General features: G+C 40.1%; 2 protein-coding genes across 5 annotated transcripts in view; one reads left to right on the plus strand and one right to left on the minus strand.

The window, feature by feature from the left end:
* The window catches only part of HDDC2 (HD domain containing 2), a 38,190-nt gene extending 15,678 nt beyond the window's left edge, over nucleotides 1-22,512 (plus strand). The window contains exon 6 of the mRNA XM_079970832.1: nucleotides 22,492-22,512. Coding sequence (XP_079826958.1) covers nucleotides 22,492-22,496 — 5 coding nt within the window. The 3' untranslated portion in view covers nucleotides 22,497-22,512. The remainder of the gene's footprint in view (nucleotides 1-22,491) is intronic.
* Nucleotides 1-23,564, minus strand: part of TPD52L1 (TPD52 like 1) — a gene marked incomplete at its 3' end in the record, with an annotated part of 29,989 nt that overhangs the window by 5,233 nt on the left and 1,192 nt on the right. For all 4 annotated transcript variants that reach the window (XM_079970823.1, XM_079970824.1, XM_079970825.1 and 1 more), the window contains exons 2-4: nucleotides 10,103-10,218; nucleotides 7,486-7,634; nucleotides 4,060-4,161 (exon numbers count right to left, since the gene is read on the minus strand). In XM_079970823.1, coding sequence (XP_079826949.1) covers nucleotides 4,060-4,161; nucleotides 7,486-7,634; nucleotides 10,103-10,218 — 367 coding nt within the window. The remainder of the gene's footprint in view (nucleotides 1-4,059; nucleotides 4,162-7,485; nucleotides 7,635-10,102; nucleotides 10,219-23,564) is intronic.

Consider the following 23,564-nt stretch of genomic DNA (forward strand, 5'->3'; position numbering starts at 1 on the left):
GTTTCAGGCACAATGGCATTCAGGCAGAACAACATAACATGAATAGCCCTGACTCACAACTGCCTTAAGAGAACTGGATAGAACATCTATGTATTATCCATTAAAACTAAATTAATACTAAAAGAAGAGTGGTCAGAAGGCCAAATAATGATCATTTCTTTTTAAATAAATAACGCAAGTGGGAAGAGGGAGTAGAAACTTCAAATAATTACAACCCCTGGACTTCTGCATTTCAGCTCTATCAAATCAATTGCAACAGATGCAACTTAATGGTAGTGGGACCAGTTACTTGCAGCTGATAAAATCGGATTACAGAGCAAAATTAAACACAAGGGTCAGAAAGAAACACTAGGAATTGTTTATTGTATGAAGAGCAACTGATCAAGTACTGCTGCTGTGAAACAGATAAGAGAATCTCTCTTTTTTTGTAAATATTTTTTTATTAATTTTCAATAAAATCCTCCAATTAAGGTAAGAGAATCTCAAGCAAACTCCATTTTAATGAACGGAAGTTCAGTAGCAGCCCCTGGTGGACCACAAGCCTGGCAAATGTAATACAACTGAATGTGCTAACTGGAGAAACACAACCCAAAAAGCAAAGCCTTGCTAATTTAAATTAGATCAACTGAATTCTCTGAGGATGCAAGCTCGGTCAAGTCCTGAACTTGGTTGCTACGTAAATATCGTGCCATAAAATCTTGTAAATTGTCTTCCACTTTTACTGTTGATTTTTTATATGCCACTAAAAAGCATATTCCTTTTCTGGACAGACTACAACTTTATAGAGCTGTTCTCTTGATACCTTTATTCAATACTGTAATGAAACAGAGAGACATGGAAGGTACAGATGACATTTGGCAAGTGGCAGCTTACCATGGCGAGCATAAAACTGGTTGGTCTTCATTAACCTGTCTAGTGATTAGAATTCTACCACACATCAGGGGCATAGTAAAATATAAACTATATTCATAACCACCCAATGAATTCTGCACTCCCATTTTTCAGCTGTAGTGGGAACTACACATGCAAAGAGGGACACTGTAATTCCCAGTGCTGGAGCTCCGCATCTAGCACTCAAAGTTGTATATGCTATTCCAGATACTGATTTTATAAAATTCTAGATACTGATTATTGCAAAGAGAAGGCGGCTGTTTTGGTTTTAATAATACATGTACTTCCTGAGCATTCAGATCTATGAGTTGCCATGTCCCAGGCCTGATTAGCACTCCATCAGGTTTTATAACAAGATGCTCCAATGGATGAAGACCCCAGCCTGAGGGCTTGGCATGAAATAAAATGTACACCCTGTATAATTCACATACACACAACTAAAATTCTGTGCACATTTGTTTGGCAGTAAGCCCCACTGAACTGAGTTAACGTGCAGAGCACTGCACTACAGAATATTAAGCAATTGTTTGCTTCTACATTTTAAGTAGATAGTATTTAGCACCTCTTTTTATTTCAAATATTAGTGAGCAATTATCTCAATGTTTGTACGTGTGGCACAGCCCAAACTTAAAGACACAGCATTGCTCTGTAGGACCACAGCATCTAAACACTTAACGAAGTTAAGAAAGTTAAGAAACACTAATCAATTCAACATAATAAGAAATAGCTTCTGCCCTGAATTTATCTTTTAATTCCCAGGCTGATAACCAAGCTGCAATCAGCCCTCCAGCTTTCCTGCGGAATGAGGCTGGCACACAAATTCCTTCCAAACTACTGTGGACATTTCCCTTACAGGAAACAGAAAATAATCCCCTTTAAAAAGCAAGTGTTATGCCTAAATCAATAACTGTTATTGTCAAGAAGCTCTTCAGTGATCAAGCAACTTATTAATGCAGTACGCTTAAACAATACATTTCTGATCTAGCCCTGTTTGCAGTTTCTTCCTATTTTATTACTGCAAGGGGTATTCAAACATGAAATAAGCATTTTAAACTATTCGTACAAGAGAAAAATGATTCATATAAAAATGTTACACTCTAGCTTTTAGTCTATAGGGAAAAATAAATATCCTAACGTCACATTCCTGGGTTTTTTTGCTTATGTGCATGGGTGTGTGTTTGTGGTGGTAGTGAATAGACAAAAGATTCTCTGTAGTACCTACCAAGTACCAAAGATTTGTGCTAACCAAAGTAAAACTTAAAATGACATGGAAGCAAAGGGTAATTTGTCAATGTACACACTGTGTACAAACAGCATCTCAGCATCTTATTCACTCATTATTTATATGGCACCATCAGTACACATTATTATGCATTACAGCAGTATTCTTCAACCTTGGGTCCTCAAATGAGTTTGGACTACAACTCCCATCATCTCCGACCACGGGCTAAACTGGTCTATAGGGGATGATGGGAGTAAGTCCAATAACATCTAGGGACCCTATGTCGAAGAAGAGTATACACAGATAAATTATCTACACCCCAAAGAGCAAGCAGTCGGAAGAGAAAGGAGGAAAAGAGGGGACAAGGCCAGGACAAGGTCAGCAAGGGACAACGCAAGCAAATGTAGTTCCTAACTGGTTTTCCTTCAGTTGAGGATGAAGGTGTTAGAAATGGCAACACACTATTCAATTAAATAGAACACTCAGTCACTTGCACCTGTAATTACAGAAACCATAGGAATTCTCTCCCAATTCCTTTAAAGTCATAACGAGGCTTTGCAATGAAGTCAGTGAAAAGAGGCCAAACTAGGTGTAACTTAAATCAGGATTGGATTAGAATTTGCTATTTTTTCTTTTCTTAGCTAATGACCCCAAGGCATTCAGAAGATTGGTGGTTCTGTGGAAGAATGTGTTTAACCTTTTATCCTGTATCCTCCTACCCTCTTTCCCAATGTAAATCCCTCTGTACCACAAATTTGCTGTTAGTTCCAGCAAGTGAGGAAGCAGACACAGTTGCCTTGCTCCCCTGAAAGCAGGGAGATCCTTGCTACCCTACAAAGGGAATAATCAGCAATTGCTTCTTCCTCCAGAAGATTACCGTATTTTTCGCCCTATAGGACACACTTTTTCCCCTCCAAAAATGAAGGGGAAATGTGTGCGTCCTATGGGGCGAATGCAGGCTTTCGCTGAAGCCTGCAGAGCGAGAGGGGTCGGTGCGCACCGACCCCTCTCGCTCTGCAGGCTTCGCGGACCTCTCCGCAAGCAGCGGGAGCGCTCCCGCTGCTTGCGGAGAGTTGCCTGCATGCAGAAGCCTGCGCGCGCTGAGCTCAGCGCGTCCAGGCTTTGCGGACCTCTCCGCAAGCAGCGGGAGCACTCCCGCTGCTTGCGGAGAGTTGCTTGCATGCAGAAGCCTGCGCGCACTGAGCTCAGCTCGTCCAGGCTTCGCGGACCTCTCCGCAAGCAGTGGGAGCCAGCGCTGGGCTCCCACGGCTTGCAGAGAGCTGCCTGTTTGGGGGCTGGGGCGGGGGAAGCTCGGGCCTCCCCCGCCCCAGCCCCGCACCTGGGGGGGGGGAAATAATTTTTTCCCCTTTATTTCCCCCCAAAAAAACTAGGTGCGCCTTATGGGACGGTGCGTCCTATAGGGCGAAAAATACGGTACATTTTGGGAATGAATACTTTGAATCTCTGAACTAATCTACCTTTCCTTGTGTAGAGCATTCTGTTGAGTCAATGAAGGGAGATACGGATGGTTTGACAAAAGCCTTTATTAACGTTCCTTGGGAAATTGATAGAACAGTAAAGTTGATTTATTTGTGTTTCAAGAATAGCTTTGAGGCATGCTTCACTCTTCAAAACATTTCTCTCTCCAAGATCCCCGTTCATGAAAAGAATTAGGGAGATGCAATTGTTGTATCCCTGCTGATGTATTTTATGGCATTATTTAGAAGATGGAATTCCAACATGTAATCTCCCTGGTTTTTCTGGTAATGTGCCAGGATTTAAATCAGGAATACAGCTTAATAAGCTATCATTTAGTTCCTTTGTGATAAACAGGAAAAAGTCGCCTTAGCCAGGATTCAATGTAAATCTTGCAATGCTGGAAATTAAAGAACTGTGGGAGGGTGGGATTTAATTTTCTCCCAGAAATTAAATCAAAACGTCTGTACCTCATATCTCCAAACTTCTTGCTGATGACTGTTCCAACATTGCTGAAAGCTGCTGTTGCCTTTTGACCTGCTTGACTCAGAGTCTCTTGTGTCTTCTTGTATCTAAGAATTAACAGTTATTACACTGTAAGCAAGTACCCTTTAAGTTCAAGGCATTTGCTTCTCAAACTGTTCAAATCAGAAATCCATTAGAACTGTGACTGCTGTACATTAAACTCATTTGCAGGATCAGCACAAGAAAAGGGGGTGGTTTTAAAATAGCTTACCAAATGCTAATATTCATATATGGGAGTTAACTGTATTTTATATGGCCCAAACACAAACTATTTTACCCATAGCAGAGAAATTCGTAGCAATAAAATAATAATAATGTCAGGATGTACCCAGAATTGCCAGGGCATATACAACAGGAAAAGACAAGTCTCCAACATTAAAAGTACTTTGCTGCATATTTCTCTCTAAAGTTTGTTCCTATTATAGTTAATACATTTTTATACTGTAAGCCACCCTGGGACCTTAGGTAAAGGGCAGGCAATAAATAATAATCATAATCTGCATCAAGCAGTTGGTCCCTTACCTTTCCCGCCCCGCCCTGGCCACAGTGATCCATGTGACGGTCATCTCCAGGCTTGACTACTGTAATGCGCTCTACACGAGGCTGCCCTTGAAGCTGACCCAGAAACTCCAGAGGGTGCAGAATGCTGCAGTGAGGCTCCTCACGGGGTCTCTGCCATGGGAGCATATTCACCCAGTGTTTTTCAAACTGCACTGGCTCCCGGCAGAGTACAGGGTCAGATTTAAGGTGCTGCTTTTGACCTTTAAAGCCCTTCACGGCCTAGGACCCTCGTACCTACGGGACCACCTCTCCCGGTATGCCCCACGGAGAGCCTCAAGGTCCATAAATAGCAACACCCTAGTGGTCCCGGGCCCTAAGGAAGTTAGATTGGCTTCAACCAGAGCCAGGGCCTTTTCAACTCTGGCTCCGGCCTGGTGGAACGCTCTGCCTCATGAGACCAGGGCCCTGCAGGATCTGATTTCTTTCCGCAGGGCCTGTAAGACAGAGTTGTTCCACCTGGCCTTTGGCTTGGAGCCAATTTGATTCCCTCCCTCTCTTTTTTCCTTTCCTTCTCCTCCTGCGATGAGGCTACATTTTAATATTTTAATGTTTCAGTATTTTAATGTATTTTAATTTTGTTTTTAAGTTGTAATCATTCAACTTGTTTTTATTATTGCTTGTAAGCCGCTCTGAGCCCGGCCTTGGCTGGGGAGGGTGGGGTATAAATAAACATCATCATCATCATCATTATTATTATTATTATCATCATCATCATCATCATCATCACCATCACTACTACTATTATTAAACCTGTATGTGAAGAAGCATTCAAAATATTTTTACCCTTCTACAGTCTGATGAGCGAGAATATTGAGAAAAATTCTACTACTGCATTTTGCATAATATTTAGGATGGCTCCAGTATACACAAAACAGAAGTGAACAGCAAGGTGCATAAGTGGGACAGAGTCCTTGGTCACCGAATTTCATGTTTTTTCTTCCTGCTTAGAACTGCAAAGCACACCAGCACAGGCATTGTCAAGCCAATGGCAGACCACCAGTGCTGGCTGGTGGGAGGCACTGAGCCTGATGGATCACAAGTTGTGCAGAGTGTTGGAATTTTGATCAAGGAAACCCGGTTCAAATCCTCACAAAGCCATTACACTCAATGGATGGTCACTGGTAAACTGCTATCTCACAGCCTTACCTACTTCAGAGTTGCAGCGATAAAATGTACCAGAGCTCCTTGGAGGAAGGTGGGGACACAACTGTAATATGTAGGCAAATAATGATAAGCCATTTCAGTAATTTTGCAACACTGCAATTATTATTCTAGGGTTCCTTGATAGTATCTAGACCACAGGTGCATATCCAAAATGGTTTTGCTGTTTCTAACAGTCAGATAATGCAAAGAATGCTTCAACCACAATCCTCTTAAATATGCACATGGCTGATTTATGCAACATGCTTTGACTTGCTATGCTTGCATTCTTCATCAGGGTTGCTAAGCTTTTTAAAATTCAGAGGCTACCTATTCAGCTACTAATGTATTTGCTGAGTGTGCATTTTCACAGTTCACCTTCTCTTCTGCCTGGAGATATATATTTAAGGTACTAGCCTTTAAAAAATGTCATTAATAATATATTGTTCATATTTTCATTACTATTATGAAATAATAAACAGAATGGCATTCAAAAAATAACTATTCAGATTTGCACATGCAGCTGGTACAACCATCACAGTAGAAACCAATGAACAAACGTTACTGCTTATTTTCTTTAAGCCAGTTCAGGATTTTTTTCTATTATTAGAATGAAGATGACCGCAACTAAAGTTCTTTCTCTGTTGAGTTCTTTTCCTTGTGCAAAATAGTTAGCTGAATTTTATTCAGGTTAGATGCAATGAAATCAATGGACATAATTGTGTTCTTTAATTCCCATGGGTCCACACTGCATAAAACTTAGTTGAATGCTGCACCATGCATAGTTTCCATCCTTGGAAGGGCTCCAGTGTGTTGTGACCAATATATCTTAATGTCTGTTGTGAATAGAAAGAATGCCAACTCCATCATGTCAGCAGTGACCATCATTAACACTGGCTTTATGGTAGCATGGACAGTTCCTCTGCATAGAGCACCCAACTGATGAGACACTAATTGTTATAATAACAACAACATCATTTATACGGTGTGTGTGTGCACACCAAATTTTGTCCTTACTCAGGGCGCCATATTAGCAAAGTCTGCCCCTGCCATCATCCACACAAAGTAGTTCAACAACAATGGCCACCATGTTAACATGGCAGTGTCCTACTGTTTACATGCTGCTACAGCAGTTATATTAGAAAAGAGCCACTTGTAGTAAGCACACAAAGCATGGTGGCTGCAGAGTCCATTGCACATCAGGATACTTTCAGCCAGCCCACTTCTCTGTGCTGATTGCAAAAAAAAAGGGGGGGCATCTGAACCATTCATAAAAAAGCAAAGGAAGTCAGGTGGCAAGAAAATAAATTCATGTATGCTACCTGTAGAATAAAGCATGCAAAGTGACCCCTTGAAGGTGTATTTAAATAGATTTCAAATTACTGGAGATAGCAATGGCAACAACAAAATGGCTTTTGACTAAATGTACTGAATTCTTTGCCATGTGTGTATTCCATATTATCTCCAAAGAGTTCAGGGTGGCACATTAACTGGCTTTCAATTTTATCTTCAGCAAGGATGGGGACGAAGGCAATGCAGTGAGCTTCAAAGCCCAATGGGACTTGGAACATAGGTCACTTTAAACAAAGTCCAATACATTAGCCATTGCACCATGCTGCTTTCATAATGAGAGGAGTACAAAGGAAAAGGGTGTGCAGGTTTTTACTTACGCAGTTGTAGTTTGCACATCATGCCAGCCCTTGCTGAAGTTCTGTTTCAGTTCATTCATCAGGCTGATGCCAAGCTTTTGTTTTATTTCCACAAGATGCTTCTCTTTTGCTGCCAACACTTGTCGCAAAGTTGCAATTTCATCTTCAAGCTGAATAGAATTAGCAGAAGAAAAGTCTGCATTATTTCTCTTCATGATAAACGTAAAATGGTTTTAGATGACGCAATGTCTTCAAGTACAAAAATGCCATGGTATTTGAATCTTTAGACCTAATAAAGTAGCGTCAAAATAATCTCACATGTATTTCATTGCTTTTCTCATTGACCTATGGACTACCAAAATCTACAAATATAAAAGACAGAAATGGCCAGGCTAGCAAACAAGTTAGGAGCAATGTGTTTGCCTGCTCATTTCTGGATTTATTAGCCATAATGGCTCAAAGTTTGTCAGGCAATGAGCTGCACAATGTCATGCGCAAGGATCTGTATGTACATATGTACTGAACAGATGGTTAGGAAGTAATTTGAGCCTTTAAGGAGAGGCAGTGTATGTAAAATAAAAATGGCTCCCATCAGTATAACCCAGAAGAGACAGAAAAAGCAGCCTAGTTAAAAACATGCTGGGAAAGAGAAAGCTATTTTCCTTGTGTCATTATAATAAAACCAATTAAATTAAATATAGCCTTACATTTCATCTGATTACCGTATGTAAAGCAGAATAGTCAGGTTGTAAATTGGGAGGAGTACCACACAGAAGGGCTTGGGTGGGTACAACAGTCATTTCACATTGTTTTTACTGGACTTGGAAAAACTGATTAGTCCCAGTTTAAAGAAATAAACATCTTCAGCTACTTTTCTATTATTGCATATGTCTCATTAAATGAAACATTGTGGTGGATTATACAACGTTTAGTTTCATTTTCAAATTGTAATTCTCCAAGGTAGTCTCTTCAGAGACATATTTATCTTATGATGTGAAAAATGTTAATTCCATACACAGTTAGGCCTTTCTGGACTGGGCTATTTTTAACAGAATTAAGATGAGCAACTTTGCTGTCATTTGGGCATTGAGTGCAATTTATACATATGAATATTAAGTTGCAGAACCTACGTTTTCATGGAGAACTAACTGCACAGAAGGTATCAGCTATATATACAGCAATAAGTTATAAATTATCTCCCCTCAGAAGCTACTACATTTTGAATTATATGTTGAATTATATGTTCCTTAACATCCATGAAAATCTTCACATTCACTGTACACTTTGAGGATTATTCAAGAAACAATACAATTGGGAAAATGCAGTTGGGAACTGCAATACAACTGGGAAGTGGGGAATCATGGCTTTGGGGAAAATCTTAAGATGGGAATGTGACAGTTCTAAGGCTTTTAAGGCAATGATACAGGGAAATATTTTCAAAGGCACTGAAAACCAGTAGGCAAACTACTCCCATTGGAAGTACAGCAGCCACTCCAAATAGAATGAATTCATTAGAGCTCCAGAAACTTAGTAAATTCTGAAAAATTCCAAGCATTTCAAAATGCAAATCCCCAATGCATTTCCTTTGAACAATGTAATTATATACCATTTGAATGCTGTGAACAATTTAGGACAGTCTTGTGATCTGAGCTGACCTAGATTCCATTAACTGCTGTGACTACAAACAATACGTATTGTGGGATGTGCTGGAGGATGAAGGCCTTAACCTCTGCTCACATCACTGAAAAGTTACAGATAGGTAGCCGTGTTGGTCTGCCATAGTCAAAACAAAATAAAAAAATTCCTTCCAGTAGCACCTTAAAGACCAACTAAGTTAGTTCTTGGTATGAGCTTTCGTGTGCATGCACACGAAAGCTCATACCAAGAACTAACTTAGTTGGTCTTTAAGGTGCTACTGGAAGGAATTTTTTTATTTTGTTATCACTGAAAAGGAAAGACTGGGGGACAAAGACTTACAAAAGTGAAACACAACATAATTTATGCCTGCTTTTATGACTTGAAAAGGGGTGGTGGAGACATAAAAATGAAAGAACAAATACATTATTTTCAAAGTATTACTGTATATTAATCAAAGAAACCTCATTTGTATATTTTGAACTGATGAGTTTAATGTTATTTTATTGATCACATTTATATCCAAGCTTTTTCTTCAAATAACTCAAGCGTGACATACGTGGAAACACGGAATCACTCCATTTTATTCTATTGAACAAACTGTATGACAGAAAAAACTGATACATGAAAGTTGCCCAAAGCACTTCATGGCTGGACAAGGCACCCCAAATTTTGGCACACTATCCATTCTAGTGCATTGGTTACGTTCTCAGTGAATCCATATGCAAGAATGCTCCTGTTTAAGGTAAAGAACTACCTGGCTAGTTATTGCCCTGCCTCCAATTACATTTTATTAGAAAAAGGTTGAACTCTGCTCAATCCATGCAGGAACCACTTCACACATATGGTGGTAAGGCATACAGTCATGGTATTGGTATTCATGCAATTGCTTTTATAGCAATGTGCCCAAGGAGAATTGCATGGGAAAAGATTGGCATCAGCTGTGATTTCCAAAACCAGCCCTTAGTTTGAGATGACAGATTCAGGAGACAAAGAAAGTTACCTTGACAAGTTCAGCTTTTAATTCTTCTTGCTCTTCTTCAGAAATCATGTTGGTAAAATCAACATCAGTGACCATGTCTTCATCTACTTCATGTAATACTTGCCTTTCCAACAGACCTTTGAAAGTAAGATGACAAGTTTCAGGGATTTTTTTTCCTAGATAGGAAATGCAAACTTGTTAAAACAAAACAACAAAACAAAACAAAACAAAACAAAACAAAATGCCTTATGCTTGTTCAAATCTCCTTTAAATCTTTTTTTCTGAATTAGTAAGGATCTTAACAAAGAGGGACCATCATGTAGAAGAATAGCAAATGCTTTGTGTGCAGAATGAGTCAGATTTGATATCTAATTAACAGGTGATTAGGTTCCAGAGGTGGAAAAGACCTCTGCTTGACAATTTGGAAATCCATTGCTAGCTTCAGCACTGCTACTGCCATTTTCAGCAAGCGACTTAGCACCAAATCATAAAACAAAGCAAAAGAACAAAGCAAAACAAACAAAAAACCCAGAGCAGCCAACGTCTAAATATTTAACAAGCTGAAATAATGTATATGAGATACACACACACTCAAACAAACAGCAACAAAAACATCAGTTTATGTCAATTGTACTGGAAAGATGTAAAATTAGGTCTGATTATCAAAATATCTTTGGGGACTTCTTTATTTGATCCACAATGACTCTTTATTCCCACTTTAGAATATGTACAAGGGAAAACAGTTATGTACATCAGATGAATACCAAATCCCAACTTGCAGAATATGAGAGTGCAATTGCCCTCCTGTCCCACTTGCAGGCTTCTGCTAGACATCTGTTTGGGCACTGTAAGAACAGAATGCTGGACTTGATGGGCCTAGATCCAGCAGGGCTCTTCTTTTGAGCCAAGTGGATTTTCACACATAGGTCACGGCATGTGCACACCAGTCTTTTGTTTCCAGAAAGGGTACAGGAGAAATAAAAATCCATATGAAAGAGCTACCGAAGCACCAGTGTACAGTCTACATTGTACAGTCACCCGGAATATAACCACAATGTTACCTTGCTGGAAAATGTGGTGATTTGAAAAATGAAATATATACCTTTTAATTACCACTTATATACATAGAAAAGAGAAACACATTGTTGAAAATAAAATTATTTTATTGAGAGCATCCACTCTTCTGCTAGGAGATGTTATAACACAAGTTTTGTCACAAAAAATTAGTGGGAACCAGGCTGGATAAAAATCAATTTTTTTAATTTAAATCAGTTTTTTTATTTAAATAATTTTTTTTATTTAAATTGGATTTTTAAAATAAAATGCTTTTGGAGGAAAAATCTTTCTAATGATGGTTTTCTATTTAAGTTACATTATAGTCCAAAGGCTATTAACATCAGGAAATAAGGATTAGTTTAAGTTTTTCATGTGTGCTAAAACTTTTTTTTAAAATTGTTTAACTGCATCAGTTAACAAATATGGATACATATGCTATAATGTTATTGTTTTAGTTAAGTAAATTGTTTAAATTGTTATTAAGGAAATGATTATTTTTCTCCTTCCAATAAAGCACAGCAGAAAAGTTGTCCAAATATAAACAGTTAAATTATGAAACCTTACCATAATTTCATAATTATCAGTCTATGTATTTCTAATAGTATAACCAAATCAGTAATTTTTGATATAACTGTAAAAAGGACTCTGAAAATGTATTATTCCAAAAATGAAACCTTCATCTGGTTGTAAATATTAAGATGAATGAGTCTTTCTGTAAAAAGCAAGAATGAGTCTTTCTGTAAAAAATGATTTAAACGCAACACAGAATAACTGAATCTGGGATCTTTTTACATGCACAAAGATCATCTGCACCCTGTCCTCCACGCTCCATAGACAAGACCTAAAAGTTACAATCTATTTTATTTTGTACATAAAATATACTCGAATGATGTACCTAGCCTCTTAGCTTCAAATGGCATTTCCATTTACAACTTGTCAAAAAAAGGAATATTCTCTTTAAACAGACCTGTGTAAACTGAACATAAAATTTGTTCTATACTCATATTCTTACTCTCCCTTCAAAATATGCTGCTAAGCAACAAGCAGCCCAGTTCCCAAATGTTGCCATCTGCGTGTATATTTATTGTCTTGACCTAACAGAAATAAGAATGTCATAAGGACACCATAGCACCAATTTAGATGTATTGGTATTCCTAATATCCACAAAATGCAGTTCTAACACACAAAATATGATTCTTTTTATCCTTGTAGCAATCTATATCTTCCGTTTCCATTTAAGATTTCTGCAATTTCACCACCTTGAAAGTAAATACAGCCACTTTTCCCTGTTGTTATTCTATCAGTACCAGCAAGCTGAAATCCATTTTCTGTCAAATGGACCAATGATCATGTCCAGCTGGAAACTGAGCCAAATATTTTTAGTTATTTGTTCCTTGTAAAAATGAACCAATAAGACAGATGAGGTGTGTCCCCAATTGATTCACCCCTACAAATAAATAATCTCTAGACATTCCTATATAAACCCTCGATAACTGCAGATGACATTTGTTCAAACCCAATGAAGGTGTATTATTATTATTAGTAGTAGTAGTAGTAGTAGTAGTAGTGTACCGCCCTTCATCCATAGGTCTTAGGGCAGTTCACAACATAAAAATGCAAGATAAAACATACAGAATACATAATAAAAACAAAAAACCAATAACCGCCTTCCCACAAACACATTTAAAAGGCCACAGAATGCAAATTAGTCAAAGGCCTGGTTATAGAGAAACATTTTTGCCTGGTACCAAAATATATGTAATGAAGACACCAGATAAGTCTCCTTGGGGGCATTCCACAAATGGGGAGCTACTGCGGAAAACACTGATTCTCATGTTGCTACCCCCGGATCTCTCGTAGGAGAGGCACATGAGGAAGGGCATCAGATGATGATCACAGGGTCCGAATCAATTCATATGATGAAAGACAGTCCTTGAGGTATTGTGGCCATGAGTCATTTAGGGCTTAATGGTCAAAACCAGCACTTTGAACTGGGCCCAGAAACTAATTGGCAGCCAGTGCAGTCGGGTCAGGATTGGTGAAACCATCTTGCCCTGATGAGCAACCTGGCCACCAAATTCTGCACCAGCTGAAGTTTCCGAACTGGCTTCAAAGGGAGCCCCAAGCACAGTGCATTATAGCAATCTAACCTAGAGGTTACCAGAGCCTACATGACAGAAGTTATGCTGTCCCTGTCCAGATATGGGCACAGCTGATGGAAGGCCATGGAGCCTCTAGTGACAACAAAGGATCCAGAAGTACTCCCAAGCTATGTACTGGCTTCTTCAGAGGGAGTTGTCCCATCAGGAGCAACACTCTGGATATACCTTTGATAGCTCCCAGAAATCAAATGAGCCATAATACAGTATTCCCCGAATTTGAAAACTCTTCTTTTGTGAAGTCAGTCGTCTTTTGTCCCCCAAATTCCCAGAATTGTCTTCAGTATAACATAAATATGCTTCTCTGCAGCTTTATACCAAGGCAGCTCTTCTGTTGTTCAGTTTCAGAAAACTTAATAGTAAAAGGCATCCATATGTCACAGTGCAAACCTTTCTAACCTTCCTCTTGCAAGCAACAGATCAGAATACTATTCAAGTATTCTTTGAAATGCATGACATTTCACACTTACTAAGACATATGGTATTTACTGGAATGTAGTGCTCACCTTTTTTTGGCCAAATTATGTTGCGAAAATTAAGGTGCGCATTAGATTCGATGGCAAATTTACATTCACCAGCAAATACTTTTTTTGGTTTCAAGGTTCTGAAAATTGAGGTGTGTGTTAGATTTGATGGCACATTAGACTCAAGTAAATACAGTATTTCTAGGATCTAGGATTGGCAACATGTTTCAAAGCCTAGTTGCTAGGCCCAGATATCTATGCACCTGATCAATTGAGGGCTCAAGATTTTTCAAGTTCTACTGTTATGATATTGCTTCAGTAATGTATTTTAATACAATGATGATATATGGATAACCAAATTGTCACTTCTCAAAGCCAGCCACTTTCAGTCTGGCTGCCACTAGCCTTTTCCCCACTCTACACATCCACTTTTAAGACATCTAGCCACCAGGAAACCTGAACAGAAATTCAAAAGGGGTGGAGTTGAAATCAGCACACCCAAGTCACTTGAACTATTCGTTTCTATTGTACTAAACTGATCTGCACTGTGATTGCGTCAAGAGCCTAGACCCTCTAGATCTGCTGCAGTGTTGATTCTAAAGAACATAGCTGCCACAGAAGGAGAGGAGATGCCTGGACTGAGTATAACAGATCATCATCAACATCATCATCATCCCTATGATGACAACAAAACTCATTCTAAAGCCGACAACACTGTGAGGGGTAAAATAGAATGAATACCCTTGCCGATCACAGCAGATAGTGCCACAGTACTTCTAAAGCCAACATGGCTCCCATCAGGTGGAATGGATCTCTGAGTGGCACAATCCTTCTAAGAGGGTATCAGTACAGTTACAGCATTGTTTCAATGGTGCTGCTAATATTCCCCTTAACAGATGACCATTTTCTAAATGGCACAAGACTTCAATCCTTTTAAATACATTGGAGTATGACAATAGAGTTTACCCATCACCGTGGCAATGTGATTGGGGGAAAAATCTCTCCAGAGCTCCAAAAATGCCAGCAGGAAAACCTGTCTAGGTTTGAAACAATATGTCAAGCACAAGTACTGTGCTGCCACTTTTCATTATCCAGTATTTTCAAGCCCATAAATAATTCTGTACCTCCCAATAATCATGCCTGCACCAGCCACAATTTGCAAGACCTCATACTTGATCCCAATCTGAAGAAACTCAATTCATACCACCACATGTCAGTCTTTTTATCTGGACTATTTGGGAAGGTAAACGAAGCAACGAAACAGGCAGGCACTTCCTTTCTCAGCAGCAAGCTAACTTTTGGAGAGTGTAGAGATGTAGAAAAGATCCTCCTATCCCCCCCCCCCCTTAATCACATACACTGGAAAATAAGCAAGTGGAATAGATTCCTTCTTTGGTATGCCTTTTCGCTAACCACCATCTTAACTGGAAGACGTGATAAGCAAAAATAGAAAATAAATTTCAGTGCATCAGCCTTGGAAGCACCAATGAGAGTGCAAGCCCACCTCCCAGGAAAAGAAATTGCACATGTGTGGAATCAGTGATTTATGGATTGTGACCCTCCTTATTACAGAAAAGAAACTGTTTACTAGGAAATCCTTTATCTTCAAACTTATTTCTTGCTTTCCTATTTAGTTGTAATTGAGGGGGAAAGGACTGCCATCTAGCCTTTTACCATGACATTTGTATTCTGTTGTTCTCCAAAGAGTTAAAGGTTGCATAGATCTACGGTAATTTTTATCTTCACACCAACCCTGTGAGACAGGTGTGGCTGAGTGCATATTTAGCCCTAGGATTTCTACAGCTAAGCACCACACTGGCTTTCAACTCACATTAACTCATATTACTTTAGATTGATGAAACTATGGAAAGATATTTGCACAATTCATTAGCTATGGTAGAAATTTCCTCCTCTTGAATGTAGTCATAAAAAACAACAACTAATGTTCTTAACTGGTGCTTACAGGCATTGCCCAACTATGTCACAAACATAAAGGATTTTAATAGACATGTTGTGTATATTTTACAAAATACAGTGAGAAGTTCTGGGGTGCATGGGGTAGCTCAATTAGAGACATACTGTAAAATGTCAGGTTCAAATTATCCATGAAGTGCAGCACATGCTGACCCAGCTAACATGTTTCTCTGTTGCTGCCTGATCTACATTTCTATTTCTCTCCATCACATGTACAGCCTTCTTTATCATCAGCTTGTGCACCTAATTAATTCAGACCTTATGACAACTTAAATGGCACATCAAGTGCATTCAAAAGAAACAACACAGAAAGAAACTTTGGAAATTACAGGAGTTCTCTGCTTCCTCCCAAACAGCTGCTTGATTATGGGTAGTTGCCAAATGCTCTCACATTTGCTTAATTATTTTAGTTAAAATGCCACCCTTCAGCAATATGTACTCAAGCCAACTGAACAATATCATTTCTTTACAGGCAGTGCATAGACTTATTATACTTCTTTCCTGCTGCTTAAACTAATATTTGAAGTCAATAGTTCTTTAAAAGCAAATTGCCATTGCTTTGTTGATTAACTGCTAGAGTGGTGTTGTGCAAATTGGAGGAAGTAATGCTACTGAAAATATTCTATTTCAGGACAGCGCCATTAATCCAGGGCCCTGAATGATACAGAGGTTCTAGCCTGAACAATGGTTCCATTAGGCCTAGAGATGTTAACTGTACTGTAGTTAACAGACGTTAAGAGGAACAGATGAACTTAGAAAGGAATACTGGACTCATTGTCATAATTCACACTTTTTCAGAGATTGAGGACACTTTGTATTAGGCTGCTTCTGCTCTCACTTCTAGGATAGGGCCAATAAAATGTTAGCAAATGTGACATTCTCCCTGACAGTGGAAGAACTCTTACCCAAACCCACAGATAAGAGGAAACAATAAAGTTATTCATAAAACACAGATACTGGAATCTTCACATCAACTCTATAAAAAAGAGAAAAGAAAGGCTGATGGCAGAGAATGACAATCTTTATGATTCTCAATAAAGTAAAACAATCTTCTCCCTTTGGATTTGTCAAAACACTTGTTCAATTCTGGTCCTTTCCCTTTTTGGTTGCAGGGTTAACCGGCATTCCTAATACTTATCCAGTGTGCTTGATTCATATTTTGTGGTTTTGCTATTCTATATTGTTTTGGTTGAGTTATTGTGTTTTATTATACCTTTTTATATAATTCTTTTGTATTAGGAAGTACTGTTTGTATTTGTACTTATTGTTGAGCCACTTTGAGCTGAACTTGGCCGTTGGAAAAGCAGCATACAAATATTAACAACCATTACAATTAACTCTACTCTAAAAATTAAAAAAAGAGCAGCTAGTCATAGACTACCCTGTCAACCAAGGGAAAAGTAAGCTCTCCAAGTTGAGAAAAGGAATGGAGATAGAGGGAAAGCTCCAGCTAAAACCTTACTACTTGATAAATGAGACTCACAAAGTGCTTTAAATATAAGCTGCATAACAACAAATACAAGAAAGCAAATATCTAAACCCTCAAGGTTTGTCCTACATTTGCTGGCATATCAGAATGCCTGGGAAATATTTCTATTCTCTATGTTATAGAAAATATGGAACAAAGAACAAAACTCTTGGTTCAAACTGATTTTTAGGTAAAGTATATGCTGACATAATTAATAATGCACAAAGTGGTTCAATATTTCTTCCGCAAAATGACTGTTTGATTTGGGACAATCAAATTTTGGCTGAATAAACTAGGAAGTGCCCAAGCCGCATGCACCCGCACCACTTCACTCTGCATGCTCCTTTATCCTTCACTTCTTTTTTCATGCAAGTGACAAAATAAACCTGCAAGTACCAATTAAACAGAGCTTCCTGTTCATGTCCAAACTGTGAACTACAATTAATAGCTTCCAAACAAGCCTTAAAGTTGGCTTCTGATTTTAGCTTGTTTGGATGTAATTACCGTATTTTTCGCTCTATAACACGCACCTGACCATAACATGCATGTAGTTTTTAGAGGAGGAAAACAAGAAAAAAATATTCTAAACGAAACAGTGGATGTATGATTTTTGTGGTTCATGCTGTGGCCACAGACATGTGATCTGACGGTGAGTTTGGGGTAGCCCAATGCAAAAATCCTGAGGATCCATGTGGATCCATGCTTTGTAACCACGTTTTTGCGCCATTGCGGCCCCATGAAACAGTGGGTGCGTGTGTTTTTTGGTGCAGGCTGTAGCCATGGATATGCTATGTGATCTGATGGTGAATTTGCGGTGACCTAGTGCAAAAATCCTGAGGATCCATGTGGATCCGTGCTTTGTAACCACGTTTTAAGTGGGGAGGGAAGGAAAAGAACTCAAGGGACAAGGAGCACGCGTGGGGGGTGTGGAGAAGGATGCTGCTGATAATGCAGGAGAGGCTCCTCTCCGGCTTTGCTCCTTTAGAACAAGCAGGCTCTGCGTCTCTCCCTCCTCCCCAGCAAGGAAACCATGATAGTAACCACTCTGAGACAAATCAAGAAAAATTGCGACCAACACTCTCCCCCAACAAGCGCAGTGAGGTCAAAACACACACACACACGCAGAGAGAGAACTGGCCCTAAAGTTGCAAGGCGCTGGAAGTCGCAGGGGCGCTGGGGGAGTGAACGGGAAGCAAGAGAAGGAGAAGGAGCCCTCTCTCTCTCTCACACACAGAGTGTCAATTCTAAAGAGGGAGAGCGCAGGGAGAGTGAACGGGAAGCAGGAGGAGGAGAAGGAGCCCTTTCTCTCACACACACAGACACACAGAGTGTCAATTCTAAAGTCGGAGGGAGAGGGCAGGGAGAGTGAACGGGAAGCAGGAGGAGGAGAAGGAGCCCTCTCTCTCTCATACACAGACACACAGAGTGTCAATTCTAAAGTCGGAGGGAGAGCGCAGGGGCGCAGGGAGAGTGAACGGGAAGCAGGAGGAGGAGGAGAACGATAGCTCAAGCACACACACACACAGCCCCTACAGTGGCTAATCCAAAATCGGACAGCAAAAAACTGCAGGCAGGGACAGAGAGCACGGGTTGTTTTAAAGCAGCCAACCCCCTCTGCTTCTCTCCCTCCTCCCGGCTAGGCTGGCTGAAAAGCTTTGCTGCTACTTAGCAGCTCAGTGGGGAGGAGAGAGGAACATAGAGGACGGGGTTGTTTTAAAGCAGCCAAGCCCGCTCTGCTTCTCTCCCTCCTCCCCAGCTCGGCTCGCTGACAGGAGCCGCTTACACCCGCTTTGCTGTTTCAAAGCGAGCCACGGACTGCTCACAACTGCAGCAGATTCCCCCGCCATCTGTAGGCATTCGCTCCATAACACGCACAGACATTTCCCCTTACTTTCTAGGAGGAAAAATCTGCGTGTTATGGAGCGAAATTTACGGTAATCATGATTCCTGGCAGGGCTGTCTTAAGCATATCCGGCGCCGTGATGCAAAGATCCCTCCGGTGGCCCCCCCCCCCCCCGTTTCCAGGAGTTATTGACCTTTTTTTAGGAGTAGAACCCCAAAGTTGTTGACCTTTTTTAGGGAAGGTTCCCCAGAGTTTTTGACTTTTTGATCATTGCAGTGGGCTGGACTAGATGACCCTTGGGTCCCTTCCAACTTTACAATTCTAAGATTTAATAAAAGGTCCTTACAACATGATGCAGTTTAGTCCCATATGATTAAGCAATTAAAAGTAAATGTGTCCCCCAACCCTGAAAATAATGCACTCAGATAAACTGGTTTGTGCAGATCTTTTTGGGTAAGATACTTCGGTCATAATAACAGGCTACATCCAGCTAAAACCTACTTAGGGCAGACCCATTGAAATTAATGTTTGGATTTTTAATTCATTTCAGTGAGTCTACTCTGAGTAGGACTAGCATCTGAGGCAAAAATATTATGCAGTGGAACCTCGGGTTGCGAACGTGATCCGTGTGGGAGGCATGTTCGCAACCCACAACGCCATGTATGCGCAAACGTGGGTCACAATTTGGCGCTTCTGCGCATGCGCCAAAACCCGGAAGTAACCTGTTCCGGGTTTGGCGCAGTGCACAACCTGAAAACGCGTAACCTGAAGTGTCTGTAACCCAAGGTACCACTGTATAGTAATAACCAACAGAAGCATTCTCGGGACTTTAAAAATATATAAGCTTACAAATTGAGCACCGGTTCTTCCCCAAGTTACATAAATGGTTAATGACCATGTTAAAAATAATAATCAGGGGATATAGTATGGGGGGGGGGGAGCCAAATGACAGTCCAGCCAAGTCAATGGAGGGAGCCTCCCTCAGACTCTAGAGCTAGACAGTATGGCCACAGATGCAGATTGTTCTAGTTTGGCTCCAAGTACAACAGGCCTATCAAATCTGACATGGCGATAACTAGGATATTTGTGAGATTGAGATATAAACGAATTCAAATTACATGCTGCAGCTCATCAGCTCTTAATATATTCCCAGTTGTCTTTTGTGGTGAAGAATTTAATTCTTCAGAATATTATTGATGAATTCCATTTACAAAATGGGAAGCAAGCCAAAAATGGGGGGAAACGCATTGTGCTGCAATCCAAGCTAGAATTATTAGACAAGCCAAGAACTGCAGTTCAAAACCCTTTCATTTTGTTTAATCAGCTTCTTTAAACCACTAAACAAAGGGTTCAAGGAGCATGCCTGTTACTTGAAAATGCTTGTTCCCTGTGTGGGCACCAAACAATACACCAACCTTTTCCTCCCCTCATAACCTTTTCACAACAACAAAAAATTAAACACCCCTTTACAGGCCCCACAGAATAAATAATAATATGTAGAAAGCATGTAAGCAGCACAGGCACTACATGTATTCTGGTTAATCCCTCAAAATAAGGTTTAACTGCTAAGTCATTTTGCCAACACTATAAGGGAGGTGAACAGAGAGTGCTCTGGCCTTTGATGCCCATTTAGATCTACAATTAATAATTAAATGCCACACACTGAGTAAAACTGCAGATAAGAGTGTGCTGTGCGGTCAGTCAAAAGCTTCTCCCAGGCTCACATCTGTTAAATAGGAAAGCAAGTTATAGCAGAGCATTTATACACTAACCTGACAATATTTGAGGGAAGGCTGTGCATGAAGCTATCACAGGGCAGGAATGTAGAAAATGGCTCTTGGGGCTAGGGGCTAAAGGGTTTGAACTGGTGCACGCAGTTACGTTTTTGCAGCGATCATCCGTAAGTTGCTGCCCATCTGCCCCTTTTCTTACGTTTGAATTCTATCATGGTATGAAAGTATGCGTGCTTAGGCTACAATCATATGTACATAAAACTCACTACACACAGGAAGGTGAAGGGACAACATTGTGCTTGTGTAGATGCACGTAACTGGGATTTACAATTGACAGTGGCTCTACATGCTGACAATTTCTTCAACTATACATACATCTATACACCATGTACAGATTATTGCTCAATTCATTGTACTCAGCTGAGTGCAATGGAGTTTAGAGAGCAATCCTAACCAGTGAAGATATGATGGGACAACTGTTCTGTGCAAGACAAGTTGCAGCCTAACTGCATCTAGCAGGGGGTGGGGGTGGGGGAGTGGCAATATAATTCATCTGCTGCCTCTCCTATGAGATGAATTTCATTACACCTGCATTTTTTATAATTGTAAGTTTATTTTATGTATTCGTTGATGTATTACTTAACACCTTAGTCTCTAAGTGGTGCACAGTAACATTGAAATGACAACAACAAAAATCAGTTTAAAACAAAAACCAGAAAATGCCTGCTGAAATTTAAAAAAGTCTTCCTTAGGCATTGCACCAAGATCTGTGGATGAAACTCACAAATGAACAGAGTTAGGATACAGTTTGCCCTCTATACCAGCATAACTTGCACTGGAGGGTTGCCCTCTAGCCAGCAGGAACAGATATGCCAGGGTGGCAAGGCAAATCAGACCTCTTTGACCTGAGCTGGCAGGGGTGTGTGTTAGAATGGCCAAAGCTGTACTGATGCCCAGCCCTGCTGGGCCCCCACTGCCTACAGAATGATGCAAGCATCACCCTGCTGGTACACATCCTTACCCTTCTGCCCACAAGCAGAGCCCAAAAATGGGGGGGGGCAGTGAAGGGACAGAGCTAAGCTAGCCTGGTATCTGAGCCAGGCCTGTTGGCTGAACCAGCTGCAAGCTAGTGCAACCATGTCTGTCCCTCCCCTTCTGCCTAGGCTGCTGTGAGCACAGGGCGAGAGATGCCAAGGCAGCCCCACCTCCACACTGTTTTAAAGTCATTTATACTGGGTTCAGGCCAGCTCAGCTGTGGGGTGGTGGGGATTTGTCACATCCTGACCTAACCTATCCCAACTGGCCTATCTGGGAGTTAAGATTCCATAAATACTCCTAGATAAATAAACATAGAATTGAGGTGTGGAACAGAGCCCAATTACATTCAGATCAGTGTTTGAAACTCCCATTGTTCTAGGCGCATTTTGCGACGGGGAATGTCATTAGTGCGGGCAGTTTCTGAGTTCTGGGAGCAATACAGTGGTACCTCGGGTTAAGAACTTAATTCATTCTGGAGGTCTGTTCTTAACCTGAAACTGTTCTTAACCTGAGGTACCACTTTAGATAATGGGGCCTCCTGCCGCCACCACCACATGATTTCTGTTCTCATCCTGAAGCAAAATTCTTAACCTGAGGGTTAGGCGGAGTCTGGGTTAGCGGAGTCTGTAACCTGAAGTGTCTGTAACCCGAGGTACCACTGTACTTTAATTTCAGATTAAAACTGCAGAGTGGAAGGAAAGTAGGACCTTTTTCTGCCACCCCAATTCCAGCTACTCTGAAGACTGGAAAAGAGACCTTCTTAAGAATATTAGGGGAAGGACTAGACCATGTGAAAAATAAACATAATATTTTAGTTGCAGTTCATTCATTTCCAGCTTTTGTATTCTTTTTATAAAAATGTGCACCTAGACATATGGGCATTGTTGCACCCATAATCTTAAATGGGTTATTATGCGCCCATAAATGGCTTAAGATGCCATTTAGCTCCTAGCTTTCATATCTCAGTTTCTAACACTGATTCAGATGATTAACAAAGACAAGTAATGATGAATTTTAAAGAACACCACTTGCATTATTCTTGAGACAAATTACTAGCATATACATTTAATCAACAAGGAGGCTCTAAAATTTTATTCCTGTGATAAGGCAGTTGGAAGAGGTTTATGCACATTTCTCCCTCAAGAAAATGAAATCAAACATTTTCAGATATGTTAATGAGATGGAAGAGTGCTTCTTTTCACTTAAAAATACAAGGTGGAGAACATTCCGCTGTGATTACTAGGCCTAGAAACAACTCAGCAGTGTGCATGCGACTGACCGAGTCATAAGAAGAGGATTATACTTTCCACTGTGAGGACAGAGGTCATTAAGAAGCAAATGCTGCATGGAAAAGCTCTAATTTTATTAGATATTCCTTTAATAGTAAACATTTTAATGCTACCCATATCGAGCTGAAATGCATGAAATCTGCCATAAATCTGATGTGTACATAGACACAGCAAACAGAGAAAACTATTGGTTAGGAATAAGGTTTATGGAGCAGTAGATTTTTAGGAGGTATTACAACAGTATATTTGCTTTGAATTGCCAAGCTTGTTATGCAGCAATCCAAGCAAAGCCCTAGGGAGATAATACTGCAATAACCCTCATGGAAAGATGGTTTATATATCAACCAGATGATCATTAGCAAAATAAAACTTCAGAAGGTATTGTGAAAGCTGTTTCATCCTCAAAGCCCATGAGAGCCTTTAATTAAACTAAATATTTATTGCTTTCACTACCTTCGG

Source organism: Podarcis cretensis, assembly GCF_951804945.1.
Source record: "Podarcis cretensis genome assembly, chromosome: 3".
NCBI lineage: Eukaryota > Metazoa > Chordata > Lepidosauria > Squamata > Lacertidae > Podarcis > Podarcis cretensis.